We start from the raw sequence: 18,349 nt of genomic DNA, 5'->3' as shown, positions 1-18,349 counted from the left end.
GCCCTTGCCGACTCCAAATTCGAACACTGGGACTGAGGAGCGCTTCAAAGAGCTTTCAGACACAGAGTTTGAAAGATTGCAGAGGCTCCCATCTGAAACTGACAAGGGAGGAAGAATTAGATGAAGAGGAATTTGGAAGAGTGAGCTTAAAGTAGAGCAGCAGAGTAGAGGTTCTAGTTCTTAGAAGAGACCCAATCATGGAGAAGAGAAGAGAAGCCATCGCCGTCGCCGTTGCCGTCGCCGTCGAGGATTTGATGATCGCCGGTGACTGTTGAACGGAGATAGTGAGGATGATTGGAGATTGGGGGACAGCTGCCAGGGTTCGAGTTCGGCAGTTCGTAACGCAGAGAATGGATGGAGAAAGGGAAAGTGAAACGTTTGATTGTTTTTTTTTTTTTTTTTTTAATATTAAGGTTAAAAAGTATAAAACCGTATAATACCCGACTTATACGAGTTTAATACTCGCACATTTAAAAAATATATTTTTTTGTAAAAATATGGAAAAATACGGGGACGGAAGTTTTTTTCTTTTAAACACTCGGGTACGCATATTATACGCGTACTTACTAACTAAGGTCAGGGTTGGATTTTCCCGGCCCTGAGTTAGGGTGGGGTCAGGTCTGGGCCAGTTAAGAGGAGTCAGGGTTGGGCTGGGGTTTTGAAAAGCCCAGCCCAACCCGACCTTATTGCAACTCTATCAAGATACATGTGTACAAATTAAAACCAAACCGAAAACCGAATTGATCTAAAAAGTACATCCTAAACGGCACTGGTTTGATTCGGTTCACTTTTTATTCGTTTTCATGTATTCAGTGTCATTCGGTTTGGTTTTGGAAATTTTGGTTCACATTATTCGGTTTGGTTTTGAATATACAAGACTCCTCTAACTCAAGCCAATGTGATCAGATAATCTACGGTATCTACAACAAAAATTTATTCTAAAATTGTATAAAAAATATGGAACATATCAAAATTCTACTTATAGAACCCTTAAAGAAACCATATCATAAACAATTTCATTGCAAGAGTGTACACTTCCAATGCTTGGTCAGTGGCTCAAGTCCGCCACCATGTATGTAGTCTTTTTTTTTTTTTTTTCGGGTAGAAGGATATTTCATTAGAGAAATGAAATAAACAGATTACAACAAGCTTTCTATCCATCAAGAATAGCAAAACAAGGATTGGATATAAGCTAAACAATCTTATTCGTAATAGATTGGGCCCTTCTAGCAAAGGTATCTGCCATAACGTTCGCAACCCTTGGAATATAAATTTAGCATATGGCACCATAGTACCATACTAGGATTTAAAATATTCTCAAAATAAAAAATAATCTATTTGATTTATATTTTTAACTTCGAGTCAAGTATTAGAATTTAAATCAAAATTGACTATATTCCAGTTAATGAATACAAGATATTTTTTTTTATCAACGCATCATTAGGAGAACTAAAAGGGATCAAATTGCATTAATATTTACCTAGATAGACCATCAAGAAGATTCTTTGATAGTAGGTAAAATAAATTATTTCTAAAAAATAAATAATAAATTAAAAATAAAATCTGCCAATGAATACTTTAATATATCATTTTTTAAATTACAAGCATAAAAACAAAATAAGAACATCATGCATGTCAAGTTGTTATATAAAGGGTGACTGAAAAGACATGCATATGTTATGAGCAATAAATAAATAAAAATTATCATGCAGTGTTGGCATGATATTTGTTTATAACAATTTAGTAATTAAACGTAGAATGTTCATCATTCATCACACCATGTATTTTGCTTTCTTCTCTCAACCTAGATGAATGCCACTATGTTGTTCAAATAAGATGGAAATAAAAATTTATGATGAAACTTCAATATGCAATTGACAACACTAAGGCATTGGAGGAAATCAATCATAGGAAATTTAGTGAGTGCATACTTATCATAAATCTTCAAATTTTTTTTGTTTTTTTGCAAACTGAACCTTTAGCTAAACATATGGGTTTTGCTTTGAAATCGTTTACAACGGCAAAATGTGGTTCAAAATCGCCCAATTAACTTATCCATTCCAAACCTTAGAAGTTAGAACTAGTATCAATTAATGATTGTCCATTTTGCTTACTGTGTTTTATTTTTTATTTTGCTTACTTTATCGGTTTTCCTTTCTAAACTATTGTTCTTTTCATTTTCTCTTACAATAGTCATGATATTACAAAGCACGTAGATGAATTGTCATTGAATGAGCTCTATTTGAAATCATTCAAAAGGCAAAACAAATCTCTAAATACTATGGCTGGATTTGGAAAACCTGTAAAATGATATCATTTCATTTTGGTTTGCACTAGCATTTGAGTGCTGAAAATAACATAATATGGAGTCATGACCAAGGTGCAAAATAGAACTGAAATCATTTAAAGTCCTAATAGGACCTCACTGCCCCATCATTAAACATAGATCTAAAATAAAAGGATTTCTTTCCATCTTGTTCCCAAACACAGCCAATAGATTTATTGTTGATCGAGGTGAATGATCGATAATTACAATTGAACCTAACCTTTAAGGTTCAAGATACATCAGAAAAATTCTTGCTTAATAACAATTGAGAATCATATCATTTCAAGAGAGTAAGAAGTCTAAAGTTGCTTAATAAAAAAAAATCTCATGTTACATGCAAATCTGAATTTTTGTATTAAAATGTCTTGTACATGCATAGAATTTGTTTTTCACATCGAACAACTAATATTTTTGTTTTGAAGGAATATATATCTAGAGAAATTGATGAATTTGTTGAGGAACACAAGAAGTAAGCAACTGCAACTTTGATTTGGTTAAAACTGCATCATATAGTTAATACTGATTTCATACTTTCCCTTGTTTCAAATAGCATAAATATGCAACGTACTCCAAGAAGATCATCACCAATGTTTCTTGGACATCATCTGTTTCACATCTTCTACACTACGAAAAAAAGACCCAGGGTGGGGTGTGTTGAAGAAACTTGATGAAAGTTTTTTCTTATTTGATTCAAAAAAATAAAAATCTAACAAACTATATAAATTTCTAAATATAAAATTATGTGAGATCACTCCACTCTCTCTGCGATTCGGTCACCCAGTTAGCCAGCCAGCCCGATAGGGATTGTCGACGAGAAGTGATGAATGATGATTCGGTGGAGAATTCTAGTGGCTTCTTCTCATGTTTCAAGTCTCTATATAGTATTGAGTGAAGTATTTTAGAGTTCTGATGAATGTTTTTTGAACTTGACCTTTTGGGAATCTTTAATCCATACATTACGCTTGTTTTTAATGCTGCATTTTTATTAATGCAAGCTCATTTTTTGCCTTAAACTCCTTGAAGTAGCTAAATCATTTAGATTGGTGCTTGTAAATTATCTTGTCGTTAATTATTGTATTTCTTCATGTTACCCTAGTGCAGCTCCCCAGCACTATTGGGATTTAACAGCAATTACCCAATATCTTGGAGAGATTTGATGAACTTGTGGGTAAAATTGATCCTTCTCTGTTCTCTTAGCCAACACAGATTAGTTAGAATTTTCAAGTGGTCACCCATCATATAAATAAACAAATGGTTGCCTGAATCTCGTAGATCTCATTCGAATCCAATGTATACATGCAAAATGAGAACTTTCATGATAGTGCAGAAACCTTCAACCTGAACACTACCCAATCGAAAGCAATCGAGAGCAGGCCGGCCGAAGTGAAAGATGAGAACAGCCAACCCAAATCAGACCCAGTTGGTTTGTTTTAGAACCCAATAATTAAATTTAGGATAAGACCCTCTAACTAGTTTTGTGGAGAGTCCTATCTCATGATGTAATGCTATGCCCTGGCATTCACCCATTAGTTATTAATCCAAGTGGGTGATGTTTTATGGTACCTTTACGAAAGAAGTCATTTTGAACCTTTGGTGTATGGTCTCAACTAGCTAACTACTTAGACTGATTTTGGAGAAAATTATTGGCAGTGATCCACAAACAATCCACCGATACGGGATCAGTTAGAAATCGAGACTAGGGACCGTCAATACCTATATGGATCGGGCGATTCCTCCAATCTGCAACCGATACTAAAACCATGCTTCCACCAGCTTCTCCTGATGATTGGAAACAATTAACATATGTGAAGCAGTCCACTAAATTATGAAAACTCATAGACTTGGATTGCTACAGGCTCATTTAATTTCAAGAAATTTCCAGCAAAATTACACATTGACATAAAACACATGTCTGCCATATAAATTCAAAGAAAAAACACTTAAGTTGATGTTCTTCTGACGCTTTAAATCACCATGGGGTGGCAAAAGGTCATAAAAAGATTTCAGAAATCATTTTAACAAATTAAATCAAAACAAAAAGATTTTTTATTTCACTTACGTAATAGTTTATGGTCTGTCCATTAATTTAGGCGTCATAATTGGGTTTCATTAAAACTACGATGAAAGTCATTAATAAACCCACAACTCTATAAGCCCAAACCCACATCCTTTAAGGACCCAAAACCCAAATTAAATGGACTTTCAATTTAATAAAAGACACGAATTAAAAAAAAAGGCGAAATCCCAAGCCCAATAGTTATTAAAACATAAAAGGTTGATAGACCAATATTATGGTCTATCACCTTCCACAATCGAAAACCCAACCCCACCTCCCCGTACTTTTTTATCTTCTTTATCTTCCTCCCAAGACCTGCAGAGATAACCACACCGTACAGCATTGAAGAACTGGAAAATCACGTGAACTGCGACCGTGCAGTTGTCTGGTGAAGGAGTAGGTGGCTTGCAATTTAGCTCGTGTCTAGGGAGCCCAGAAGGCCAGGGTGCTGCCAGCTGTTGGGCTGTGCCGCACATCTCTATGTGTGCACCGAGATGTATGCAACATAGCTTGATCGTTGGATGCCCCTTGACAGCACTCTGAGCGCTGGGCTCCTTGAAGACAATCCTGATCCGGTGGCTTGTGCTTAGGAAATGATTTGACAATAACCGTAGGAAGGGTTATCACGACAAATTAAGGCAATCACCATAGACAAAACTGTCCACTTCAATAACTAATGGCTGCAAACAATGCAACCCAAGCAAGGCCATCACGATTGCTTAGAAGTGATTATATAAGTCATCACATGAGGTTACCACCTAATCGTACATCTGGCCCCATACAGCTTAACGTACCACTTGGGCAACATAAAGTTAAACTTTGGAACAAAATAAAACAAAAGAAAGATGACCTGAGCTTCTCCATAATATGCAAACAAGTCCACATTTAATTGCCTTTCAAGAAGTGGAGCCCTATGGGTACCATATTTGATTCCTTGTGGGTCTCTCCTTGCCTCCTTTGTGGGGCCTTGATGGTTGATCGATCAACTCTTGAATTGCACCAAAAAAAAAAATCCATCACTTGGGTGATTGGTTGGTGATTTGTCAGTTGGAGCGCATGTGCCCCAGGAGGTCAAGGGATCGACTCTCTTGATTTGTATATTTGTGCCAGAAAAAAAAAAGGCACGCATCCCCTTTCTTTCTTCCTCCCCCACCCTAATGGTTAGATACCCTTGCTTTCGCATAGAGGCTATTTTCAGATCTGAACACCCTCTACTTTTTTAAATAGAAAACATAAAAATAAAATAAGAGTTTCATGAATATCAAGTTGTTTTAAGATGGTCAATAAAAGGCATGCATATGTTATGAGCAATGAATAACTAAAAAACGCCATTAAAAAAAAAACCCAGTAACCTAAATGATTTTACTACAGCATTTATTCTACTTTCCTCTCTCAATCTAGATATATGCCATTACGTTCTTCAAATAAGAAAATTTGATGAAACTTCAACAAGTAATTGACAAGACTAGGGCATTGGAGGAAATCAATCATATGCATATTTATCATAAACCTTCACAAATTACCATTTTTTTTCTTTGGGAAAATCAAACCTATAACTAAACATATGGGTTTTCATCGAAATCATTTCCAATTGCAGAATTTACGGAAGTATATTGTATACAACAAAGAGATGTCAATTGGGACAATTCAAGCTAATCAGAATAAAATTGCTAAAGTACAATTTGAAATTTTGAATCAACTCTTCCAAGCAAATTACCGGAGGCTTGCATCCATTGTTATTTAATTATTCGAATTATTGGTTAAAAAATGGCCAACGTGAATTATACAAATTATTCAGTCTAAAGATTCAATAAAATTTGTGGATTTTTTGAATATTAATATTATCACGGATAATTCGTTGGACCAAACTTTAGGAATAATTTGATCATCCCTCTTCGGTTTTATGGGATAGGGTTTCCAAGGAGTATGAGTAATAGTCTAGGCCCGTGGGAGAGCAACTGAGAGATATGACCAGCCGCCGCTACAACTAAGAAGGAGATAAACTGAGAGATATGATGAGTCGACAAACAACCACCATTGCAACTGACTACCAGTGTTCAATGCAACCCAGCGACTCAGGTAATGCCCTGTGATAATTGCCATGTCGTCTATCTCTCTCCAGTCTCCCCAATTCACTCTCCAACTGGAGGATGGATTTTTTTTTTGTGTTTTAATCTTTCTTTTCTTTTGTTTTTTTGTGAGAATTTTGAAAGTATTGGGTATTCAAGTGTTTATAATTTTCTTTTTCCCAATTTAGAAATGTAATCTCCCATACCCAAACCTAAAATACACCCCTCCCTTACCTCACAAAGAAGAAACAAAACCAAACTGAAAACAAAAAATTGTTTCTATGTATTTTGGTATATCAAAGTATATTTGTCAAGGGCTTATCTGTGTTAAATAGAACTCCAATCAAAGACGTAATTCATTAAAAACTAACATGATTCATGAGGGTCCCTTTGTTTAATTCAAATTAGCTTAACTGATACTCAGTGACACCCACATTTTGAATGGCTTTAACTACTCAGCCAATGGATGGTACTGGTTCAAAGACGAAATTTTGTTGCTACACTTGTAACAGGAAAGTTCCTACTAGGCTGCTACGTTGCTGGCAGTCAATGAGATGAGATCTTAAAAGGTATTTAGGAAATACTAAAACCTAGAAGGATAATTATGAATCCAAAGGAAAAGTGAATTAATTCCATTTCCTTGGGAGTTGGCTCCTGTACCTGGGCCCCACATGTGAAATGACCACCCCACCCCTATTTTTGCTGTGATTTTGTTGGGCTGGACGCTCCAGCTCCCGCCACTGCAGGACAGGAGCTTTTTCGATTTCCTTGACTATCAGCTTTGTAGCAGCAAAATTTTTACTCAACTTCAAATAGAATAGTTGGGTTAGGTAGAGTGTACAATCTTGGGGTGGTCCATGATCCGGATTCCTTTATCATTGCTCCACAGTCTGATTTCATCACGGGCCCATGGCCACCTTACTCACATTAGGATCAGCATTGGTTAGTTACAGGTTTTTCGTTAACGTGGAACCTTATCCGCCCTTTATTTTTTAGGGTAAACCTAAACTGAGTAAACCTTCGGTCCATGTGAATCAGGAATGAGTCCATGAAGCCATTTTATAGGTGGCCTCAAGGGGGGTGAAGATGAGTTGAACTCAAGATCTCTGTTGCAGTCCTTAGACATGGTTCTTGTCAACCAAGATGATTATTAAACTTCAAATCGGTTCCAGCCGATTTTGAGTTTGATTCAAACGAAATCCAACATTATCGGCAGCAATCAATCTAAACCCTAGAAACCCAACATGAATCAGCACCTCTGGATCAGTTGTAATCAGAATCGGTCACGCCCGATTCTGATCCAGATCAATAAATTTGATCCCAAACTCTTGAAAACCTGTAAAATTAAGTGTCAACTGGGCTAAGACTGGACGGCTACTCCTTGGGGTCATGGTTTGAGGAATCAAGTGTCAACTGAGCTACGACTGTGCTTGCTAGAGTGTGGAGCGTTAAAGTCCATCCGATGATGAGGTCTTGGGTTCAATTCTCCTGGTTCTTACCTTCTCCCCCTCCTTTCATAGAATTAGATAATGTAGAACTTATAAACATAAGGGCAAGAGATCTCTACTTGATTGCATGGTCTCTACACAAGTGTCTAGGACTCTGGACCAATGGGTGAGTACACTTGGACATCTACCCAGAGGTAGAGGCGTCATCTCACAGTGCTCTGTGACTCTTGTGAGAGGGTAAGAAACATCACCAAATAGAGATATTTTTCCAAAAAAAACAGGAAAGGTAAGAAACGTCTCATATGTCATACTTACCACCAAACTCGCATTGCTATGTGCCCGGTGGTGGTTGTTGGGGTTGACAAAGCAGGTTCTAAGTTCTAACAAAGGTGTGAGTCTCACCAAACATCTCTTTAAGATTACTAAACTACCCAATCCAATATTAATTTATTTCACCGTAGTTTGGATGCATATTAAATGATATGACTAAAATACCCTTTTTAGATAAGGAGAAAAAATATTCAAATTTGAAGTTCCAACCGTCCAAGATTTAATATTTCTTACTCGAATGAATCAATAAATAACATTAGAATTTTGATGTGAACGCCCAAAGACTCGAAGGTACAAGATTTAATAAAGAGACCAAATTATTGTGAAGATAAAAATAAAGAGACCGAAGCCTCTGACCTGCTATTTATAATTTGAAGAAGAAAAATACACGAGGAACATGTGAGTGAAGCCTAAGGGTCAAATTATATTAAGGGGTTCTGTCACGTGTCTCCCACGTACAATCCGCAACTCTTTTTCTTTGTTGGAAGAGAGATCCAGACACTATTTATATTTGTATTTTGAACATCAGGTCAGTCGGCATAGTTAAGCTAAATAAGCGGGTTTTGTTTATCAAAAAAAAATAAAATAAAATAAAATAAAATAGAGATCTATGCTTGGTTGCATAGTCTTTACACAAGTGTTTGGGCCAATTAGAGAGTAATGCTTGGATATTTACTCAGAGGCAGAGGCGTCATCTCACGATGCCCTGTGAGGGGGCATAGAAAACACCACCAAGTAGAGATTTTTTTCCCTTTTTTTTATTTATCATTTAATACAAAACGCTAAAAAAAACACCCTAACAACATATTTGTCATTTTTTCGAATGAAAAAACGATATTTTTTTTGAAAAAATTAATTTAATTTTTAAAAAAGTATATAAATTTATATTTAATAGTTAGTACATCAAATATTAACATTTACCGTTTTTTTTTTTCAAAATGTTTGATCATCTCATTTGCATTCTTATCTGATTTTAAACACATCAAATGGAATAAATTTTTTTTGGGTGCATGTTTTATGTCCGGGAGCACATCTGGGCGCAAGCTACACCCAGACACATGGAGGCAGAACATGGGTGAGATTTGGGTCATCTAAGGGTGGATCCCATTTCGCTCACCCCCCATGTGTCTGGGCACATCGTGCACCACCTGTGCGGAAAACTTTATCCCATTTTTTTTAACCATTCTCATTTTAACTAATTATGATTGTGGGTGATAATTGCCTAATTGGTATGTGAGAGAGAATGATGATATTTAATGAGGAGAGAGAGGGGAGAGACACTCAAAGGGGGATCCGGATCCTCCACTGCACGGTGCCAACTGCGCAGCAAGGCCGTTGGGGCAGCCTGCGCAGCTGAAGGATCCGATCCCGGATGCATACACTGATGGTGTGGTGTACTTCCTTTTTGCTTATCTTTTTTAGGAAACAATTAATTATTATTGTATGGATATTTCTTGGGGTCACTTTGTTAAGGGAAAGATTATGCTTCACTATTTATTATTTAAGACTACACGTAACTTTATGCTTCACTATTTGTTATTTAGCACTACATGAGGTTAGTCAAAGTGATCGATAAAAGACCCCAGTTTCATTTCAATGGTTACATTATAACTCAAAATAAGTAAGGGAAGTGACTAACCCTTGTTCAAAGTTTTAATTAATTAAAAAATACCATAAAATGGAAATAAATGTAAATATAAAATGGCATTTTTGTAACTGGGAGAAGGTTTTATCTTATATGCCAAGCCACATCAATAAGTTGCAACAAAACAATATCATATATAGACATAAAAGTACTAGTGTACCCTAACCCCAACGCTCAAAGAATTTTTTTCTTTTGTAATTTTTGTTATTTCTTTCTATCCATTTTAAGTTAAAATTGTACAAAGAAGATGCTTGTTTGATCCTTTCCCACATGGACCTTTATAATGTATGCCATAAAACAGTGAAACATTATGCTAGGCATTTCCTTATCTTATTAATATTCTACTTTATTTTAACACATGAGTCGTGCTAAAATGACCAATGGAGGGTGAAATTTTCAAATCGTTATCCCCTTCAATTCGTTGCCCCCTTCAATTCCTCACATGGGGCAAAAATAACCACCCTTCCCCCTACCAAAAAACACTGCATAAAGTGGGATCCACTCCCCCTATTAGAGGAATTGAAGGTGCCTGCAAATTGGAGGTGATAATTATTCGAAATTTTCATGTTTATGGTTTACCCATTCTAACGGCAACACCCCTAGGTCAATGTCGGACCTTTATCCACTGCTGTGCATTGCACCGCTGCTGTGCCATCGTGCTGCAGTGCACAACAGCAGATAAAAATTCGTCAATTTCGGCCGCTCCCTGGTCATCACAAGTCTTCCTATTTTTCACTCAATACCCAGATGGGCATTTTGGGTATGTTGGGAAAAAAAATCAGTAAGAGCTCACCACAAGGAAGGGATACTTTCGTAATATCATAAAGTTTGAAGTTTTTTATGTTTTGGGGTTAACAGTCTTTCTACCGGTCTATTCTCTAAAGACTCCACGTTACACAATTAATTCCGTCCAACTCTTTTGTTCGCTCTTTTGGTATAAATACTGGAAGTACGTTCCACCCTTCTTCGATCTTGTCCTGTCCGGTACTGAACTAACACTTGAGCTCTCTTCCCAACGACCTCCAAGAGCCACATCGGCTCCACCTTCTGGTCTCTACCTCCCTTTCTCCAAATCAGAACTATAGCAATTCCGGTGATCCTTCAAACAGGTAGTTCCACTTCCACGGTTCCACCTCTAATTTATCATTGAAATAGTTTCGTTTTCTATCTTCACAACTCGTATATTATTCGCCCAATGTTGCTTGCATATTCTATAAGAATCTCGATTTCGTTTTCTCTGTAGCTTCGGATTTGATGTTTCCTTGTTTCTGCCTAGGCTCTATTTATTTACGGAACAAGAGGAAAACTGATTTTCAATTTTATTGGATCCGTAATTCGTTCTTTGTACAGGGAAGATTTTCGGTCGGTTCGGATTTTTTTTGTTTGGTATATGCGAGAAATCTGTCACTGTTCTCTCATAAAAGGAAGCAACTTGTAGCTTTCTGCAGTATTTAGAGCATGGAGGCCGCTACTGCCTCAACCTTGCAGTTTCCCACATGGACTGGTCAGGAGACGATAGTAAGGAAATCAAATGGTTTCTTGCGGTTTTCTCATAAATGCAGGGAAGAGAAGGGAATTCATATGCTTAATTCGAGGAATTTGCGGTGGAAGAGTGCTTCTGCTCGGCCTAGAATTGTTGCTTTGGAGGTTTCGGGTTCTTGCAAGAATTCACCTGGTTGGTAATTCGTGATTTTTTTATTAATTGATTATAGATTTCATGGTGGTCAAATTTCATACCATACAGCTCTTGCAAACTGGTCTTTTATTATGTCAAACACTTAACCCTTTCAACCTAAAAATTATGACTATAATCTGGTCAATACTTACCTATTTACTTATTTTTGAGGTTCCCCTGGATGGAACAAATTTGTTGTGGCTCTACTTCCTGACTGAGAAGGATTAGGTTTGGCAAGGGAGAGTCATATCCTGAAAGCTTCTTCCTTGTGGCCACATATTGTGATCACTTTCAAGTGTGTATAATAACCTTCGTCCAATATTACTTCAAGTACTAAATCACCATAAATTGGAGACTCGAAGTTATATCTTTTTAATCAAAACCAGTCTATGTGGGTGGAATTAGTGAAATTCTTTCATGTGAGAGGGACTTGTACAGTCCAGGTCACACAAACATGTGTACAACGGCAGTATTCTGGCAAGAAGAAATGTGAAAATAATGGTGCTCAGAAGATTTCATCTTTCTCTAATGAGATCCATGTTTTTAGGAACAATTTGTTCTAAGTTTTTTATGCAGAATGATTCTTACTTTTACATTTGAAAGTGCAAGTAGTTGGCAGAAAAGTTTCTGAAATCATCTCACACAACCATGTGTACAATGGCAGTACTCTGGCAAGAAGAAATGTGAAAATTAATTGTCTCAAAAGAATGAAAATTGTCTCCAACCATCAGAAAGAGAAAAATCCATTAAGTGAATACACACTGCAGAAGAAACTCGGTGTATGGGGAAGTTCAAACAACAATGAGGAAGAAAGATTGCAGAATATTCAGGTTGTTAAATCTTAATGTTTTCTCATGATAACAACGATAGGACAAATATTCAATATTGTTTCTATGCACGGCCCATTGATCTTTCACAACTGATGCATTAGTAGGAGTAGTTTCCTTCTTCTGTAAAAACTCATCAACTATAATAACTCAACTTTCATTTTAAAAAAAAAAAAACAAAAAAACTAACTATAATAACTCAACTGTACACATCTGATTGTCCCCAACTTTCTTGTAAGCCAGCCAACTCCCCTGAATCAGTTTAAGAGAACTTTGTAATAGTTGTTTAGTGGAAATGCAAAATGTGATGTAAGTATGAATTCAAGATCCTATTAGCATAAATAGAGAGAACCTATCAGCAAGCAATGCTGTTAAACCAGGTGAAGTACAGGTTATAGATGCACAAAGCCACAAAGCTATAACTTAAGCTAATGGTTATCTGGTTGTACTTCTATGTATTAAATTTTACTAATAGATAGGGAAGCTCCTGAATTGTTTCTGAAAGTGTAGCCATTCAACTTGTTTAGTAGCAGCAATGATTCAACCTACCATTGTTTGGCTAATCCCAAGTCTTAATCCAGTTTAACCTGGTCTAAGTTTGAGTACAGTGCTTTACAACCTACTGTGTAGTGTGAAACCATTGCTCAGTTTCTTTTGTTTTAAAAGTTAAAACCATGGCCTTTTCCAAGCCTTCTTTCTGAAACTTGAACTGTAGGCAACCATAATAGCCAAGGGGTGATTTCTACAGCCGTGCATGACAAAATTTTACTGGCAATAGACACCAACCTGTCAATATTAGTTAGGATTTGATACGAATGTAGGAATTGATGCGAATGTAAAAACATTTGCAAGATATGTGAAGAAATAAAGAAAGAAACAATTCAGATAAGGCTGCACTTATGGCCTAATTTTCTTTTTGGCTATCCATTGGTTTGCCACATGTAGTTTGCACAGGAAATCAAAATCATGAAAGTACAACCACCAAAACCAGTGTCTTGCCACATATATTTCTTCATTGCATTGGTTTGATCTGTTCTATGCTATCCTGTCCGAGTATTCAAATGTGCTTTGTTGCCTAGTGCCCCGAGGAAATTAAGGGAACATAGGAATGGGTGGGGATGGAAGAACTTGCTTCATCTTCAGTGAATGGAGGGTGAGGATGCATGGGTTTCTATCATAAGTCAACTTTGAGAATTGGAAGAGTGAGGGAGAGTGATGAAGAGACTTAATGCTGGGAGGGCCCACAGGGGTGCTTTTTGCAAGGCAAGCTTGACAATGAAGAGAAAAAGAGAGCCTACTTTGTTACTGGCTTTTGGAGTATGTGGTCAGATGATTGTTTTCAGTGGTAAGCACTTTCAGGGAGAGTCGGGCATTTGTTCCCCTTTTTTTGTTAGCTATTATATAATAGTTGATGGAGGCCCCCCCCCCCCCCTCCCCTTTATTTTTTTGGAAAATGGAAGTGTTTTGGGAATGCAAACGTAGGTAAGTAATACCAGGTTTATGACATTTTTTTCAGTTTTTTTTTTGCCTTAATGTTATATTGGTGGTCTCTGATTAAGCTCGAAGTTGAAGTGTGGGTCTTATTTCCATTTTGAGTTGACCATATTCAGTTCTGTTTTATTTTTCTTCCTGTTCCTTGATCATTGGCATTTTATGTTGAACTTACTCTGTTTTGTAGCTTCAGCATTGGAATCTGGGATGGTTTGTACTTCCTTTGATGAAGCTTTGATTTTAAAGGTACAGATAATCTTCTTGACAATCATTTTTTGAGTTGTAAAGGATTGAAGAACATGGAACACTTAGTTTAGTTTTTTATTTTCTGTTATTTATATGGTAATTGATTCCATGTGGCAAGAACTTCCTTTAGACTTTGTTTATGTGATCTGTATAAATCACACTGCCTTGCTTATTTGTTCATGAAAGATATTTTGCACATTGAATGATAATGTTTCTATAATGGCAGAAGAAGGCACAAGAGGTTGGCCCACACTTAGATGGACGCTGTATTTATCTTGTTGGTTGGTTCTCTCTGTCTGAAAGCTGTATTAAGATTGTGTGTTGTTGTCTAGTGGTTGAATTTTGTATGGCGTGAAATGCAGGAATGATGGGCTCCGGTAAAACTACAGTTGGGAAGATTTTATCAGAAGTATTGGGTTATTCTTTCTTTGACAGGTTTGTTCTGGATTTCTTTTCTTTCTTTTTCTCCCCTGGGAGAACCCTTTAAATGATGAGGAAGTCTGATGTATCTCATTACTCTCCATGTGGTTGTGCTTTTTACCATTTGGTGATCCATTGACCTTCTTGGTTTATGTAAAACCTCGTCTGAATAACTGTTCAAAATAATTTTTTTGGGACTTACAACTGTTCAAATATTAAAAGAGTATCTATCTTATAAATTTCTTCTCCGGTCAACTTTTCATCCATGTTCATTGAAGATAATGCAGCAGATAGGGTGGTCATGATCAATTGAGCTGCTTTACTTTTGCATAGAAGATGTCTTTGGTGGGACATATTACTGTTGCATCTCACTCCTAGCTTATCTGCCAGTGACGGCCATGATTGTCCATTTGACTGGCACCTTATATTTCATACTGAATGTAACTCTGGATTGTATACTTGTTCCCTAATGGTTATTCATGATGCTCCTGGGAACTGCAGTGACAAACTGGTGGAGGAGGCTGTGGGTGTATCTTCTGTGGCTCAGATCTTTAAGCAGTATAGTGAGAATTTCTTCAGAGATAATGAGGTATTTACCAGGAACTTTGATACATCCTGTATCCATTTGGAGTTAGAATCAATGGGTTTTGTCTCTTGTCCAAGTCAATCTTTTTTTCTTTTCATGTGAGTAATTATTACTGAAAGTCGTCTGTTGGAGACACAAATCAATATAGAACACATGTGCACTTTAAGAACCATTAATCTTAGAATTATGTCTGAAAGAACTAAGAAACAACAACTGCCCCAACCACAATCACATATGCTCATGGCAAAAATTTTTATTTTAATTTCTTTTTGATTTTGATGTTTAGGCTGCTTCTTCATTTTTGTTAATATCTATTGTATGAACCAGTACCCTTGGAACTCTGACTGAAAGAACTGCTGACATGGAAACCAATAGCCATGCATTCCACAACCAGCTACCATCTTTTGTTCTTGTAGATATTGATACATTTCGGTTACTTCTTTTTTTCCCATTAATGATATTGAAAATGAAGGTTAATGATTTTTCTTTATCTTTAAGAGTGATGTATTGCGGGACTTGTCTTTGATGCGCCAGCTAGTTGTTGCCACTGGTGGTGGTGCTGTGATTCGTCCAATCAACTGGTATCTAACCTGCACGCATTAGTAATATCATTACCATTTTCCTGACATCATATTTCACAGTAGTGTGAACAAAAACCTCACATTTTCTTGAATTATCAGGAAATATATGAAACAGGGCATCACAGTCTGGTTAGATGTGCCTTTGAAAGCTTTGGCCAGGCGTATTGCTGCTGTAGGGACAGATTCCCGCCCTCTTTTGCATGGAGAATCGGGTGATGCTTATTCAAAGGTGCCTATCAATCACATCACTCTGCATTCACATTGTTTCATAGCAGTTGAGGTTAGGGAATTTCTACATGAACCCAATCCAAATTTAAATTTTGCGGGTCGTCTGAGCTCCTATCGAGAACCAGGTTGGTTGGTTCAGATTTAGATTGGGTAACCAGAATTTAAGATGGGTTAAGATAATTAACTCAAGATTTCAAAAAGGGGAAAGAAGGGACAAAAAAAAAGGGGGGGGGGGTGCAGGATTGGTTAAATTGGTGGGGTGCAATCTGGTTAAGAATTGCCGTATTGAAGACCTGCTAGAAGATAACTGCTTTAGTTTGTCTTATCTGTTAAGCATGAAATGTGGAATGAAAATTTTTCTCAATTATATCCTCTTTTGTTATCATACAGGCATTATTGCGACTCTCAACACTTTTTGAAGAGAGGGGTGAAGCATATGCCAACGCTGATGCCAGAGTTTCGCTTCCTCGTATGGTTTCTTCTTCTTTAGTTCTCTGTGGTTTTCACTATTCTTTTCTACTTACAGTAGGGAGATTCATCTTAATACTGGGAAAAGAGACCCATCTGAGTTTTATGGCCATGGCTAGAGTACATCTGTACATTAAGGGCAAGTGGTACTGGTGCCAGCAGCAAGACTCACCATTTTATTTTTTTAAAATTTGGTCCATTATTCTTGGGATCCAGTTTGGAGATCTTCAGGGATGAAATCAGTCTTTTTCTGTCGCATCCTCCCTCAGTTCATCTAAGATTTTAAAAAGTATAATTGATTGTTAGTGGTTAGAATAATTCAATGGGACCCGTCTATTACCCCTTATTTGCCACATTTTTTTCCCCATTAAACCCCTTAGGACTAGCTACTTTATTGGGTAATGACCCATGTATATAGATGCTCATGCTCCCCTGATGAATCTTCCTTAGCCACATATTTCCTAGATGGTCCTTCAGGAGTCCTCAATGTAGAAGGTGAGAGTAGGCCTTTTATTTTCACTGCCATCATTATTTTGTTATGGCAAAGCAATTAACTTCACCACTTAGCAAGATTGCATATTTGGAAGACAATCTACTTTCTGACTTTTAAACATAAAACTGTCCTTGTTTTTTCGCTTTCTCTGACCCAGAGAAAAAAGTGCATGGGTCTGATGGATCATTAAGACACATCAGATTCTTTCTGGGCTGGGAGAGGTCCAAGTTAGATGGCTCTAATTACTTAATCCTAAATCCTCAGACAGTCCTAATATTCAACTTCTGCTGTATGGAGGTCAAGTGTGCATTGAAGCATACAATTGCTGCCCTTTTAATCCCTGAACCATGTCATTCTGATAGTCTGAAATCTGAATTTTTTTTTTCCTTCTTTATAATGCTGCTTTCTACTTTGTAAAATTCTTAATTGGTTGAATGTGTTCACTTTGTAGATATTGCAGCCAAGCTAGGATTTGATGATGTATCTGGTCTCACACCAACTACTATTGCTATTGAGGTGTCTGCCCTGACCCTTTCAGTTGTCTGTAATCTGTGCTTTAGTATATTTTTCATGAACTTCTGAGTGAGTTCGTATTTTTTATTACTCACGTTGTACACATCTATGGTAATATTTTTGACCTGCTACCTATACAAGGCAATGCTGACATATTCATACTTTTGATTGTTTCCTCTATGCGTGGGCTTCTTCTCTTGAAAAGCCCTAGCTCCCAAATCAGCATGAAAGAATGATCACTTTTCTGGATCATTTCGTTCAAGATTGCAAAAGAAGTCCCAAGTATTGGATGGTCTAGGTTGTGAGATACAGAGGCAATTCTATGAAGGGAATAAAGAACTTTCTAGTTGTTGGATGTTCCAGATCAACTGAAAGCTGGATCCAGTTCCTCTACTGCTGAGCTGCCCTGGCCTGCTGTGCTGTGCAGACACAGCAAGGCGGGAAATGACCGCCTTGCCCGAGTGGGGGTAAGGCGGTCATCTCCCGCCTTGCTGTGTCTACGCAGCAAGGCAGGACGGGGCAGCTCGGCAGTAGAGGATCCAAATCCCTCATTTTATTGACCTGGCGGCCTGCATGGATCAGTAACCTGTTTAGGAAGCATGAATTTAATATGGTTTTGCATTGCTCTAGATGCTCCAAGTTTTTTTAGTTGTCCTCTTTTTTCTTTGCAGGCACTTACACTAATCGAGTATTCTATAAAGCGTGATAATGATACGAATGTTGCAAGGAATTCATAACTCTTCCAGCAGCTTGGTTTTGGTTTCACTTTGTTGTAATACCTTGTGTTTATCTATTTATTTAAGTGGTGGCGTCGTTCCTCTAATATACAGTTGGATCAGATGTTTCAGCTTACTTGTATCATTTTTCTTTTATTTTTACGAGTGGAGTAGTTTATTTTTGTCCATAGAAAACAATTTTTTTATGGGTTGAAATCCTGTAAAAACCTC

At 37.1% G+C, this 18,349-nt stretch overlaps 1 protein-coding gene across 2 annotated transcripts; it reads left to right on the top strand.

The window, feature by feature from the left end:
• The first annotated feature begins 11,227 nt into the window (after positions 1-11,227).
• Positions 11,228-18,274, top strand: LOC122667661 (shikimate kinase, chloroplastic-like). Of its 2 annotated transcripts, XM_043864033.1 has the most exons (10): positions 11,229-11,549; positions 14,055-14,113; positions 14,340-14,394; positions 14,476-14,548; positions 15,035-15,122; positions 15,618-15,700; positions 15,800-15,929; positions 16,319-16,397; positions 17,341-17,405; positions 18,074-18,274. In XM_043864033.1, the coding sequence occupies exons 1-10, from the start codon at positions 11,333-11,335 to the stop codon at positions 18,137-18,139; spliced, it is 915 nt and encodes a 304-aa protein (XP_043719968.1). In that variant the 5' UTR covers positions 11,229-11,332; the 3' UTR covers positions 18,140-18,274. The 2 variants fall into 2 exon arrangements, with proteins under 2 accessions (XP_043719969.1, XP_043719968.1); XM_043864034.1 differs by lacking the exon at positions 17,341-17,405 and having other exon boundaries at positions 11,228-11,549.
• Positions 18,275-18,349: the final 75 nt, after the last annotated feature.

The sequence above is a fragment of the Telopea speciosissima genome, chromosome 7 (assembly GCF_018873765.1).
Source record: "Telopea speciosissima isolate NSW1024214 ecotype Mountain lineage chromosome 7, Tspe_v1, whole genome shotgun sequence".
NCBI lineage: Eukaryota > Viridiplantae > Streptophyta > Magnoliopsida > Proteales > Proteaceae > Telopea > Telopea speciosissima.
This window is presented reverse-complemented; position numbering and strand designations above follow the sequence as displayed.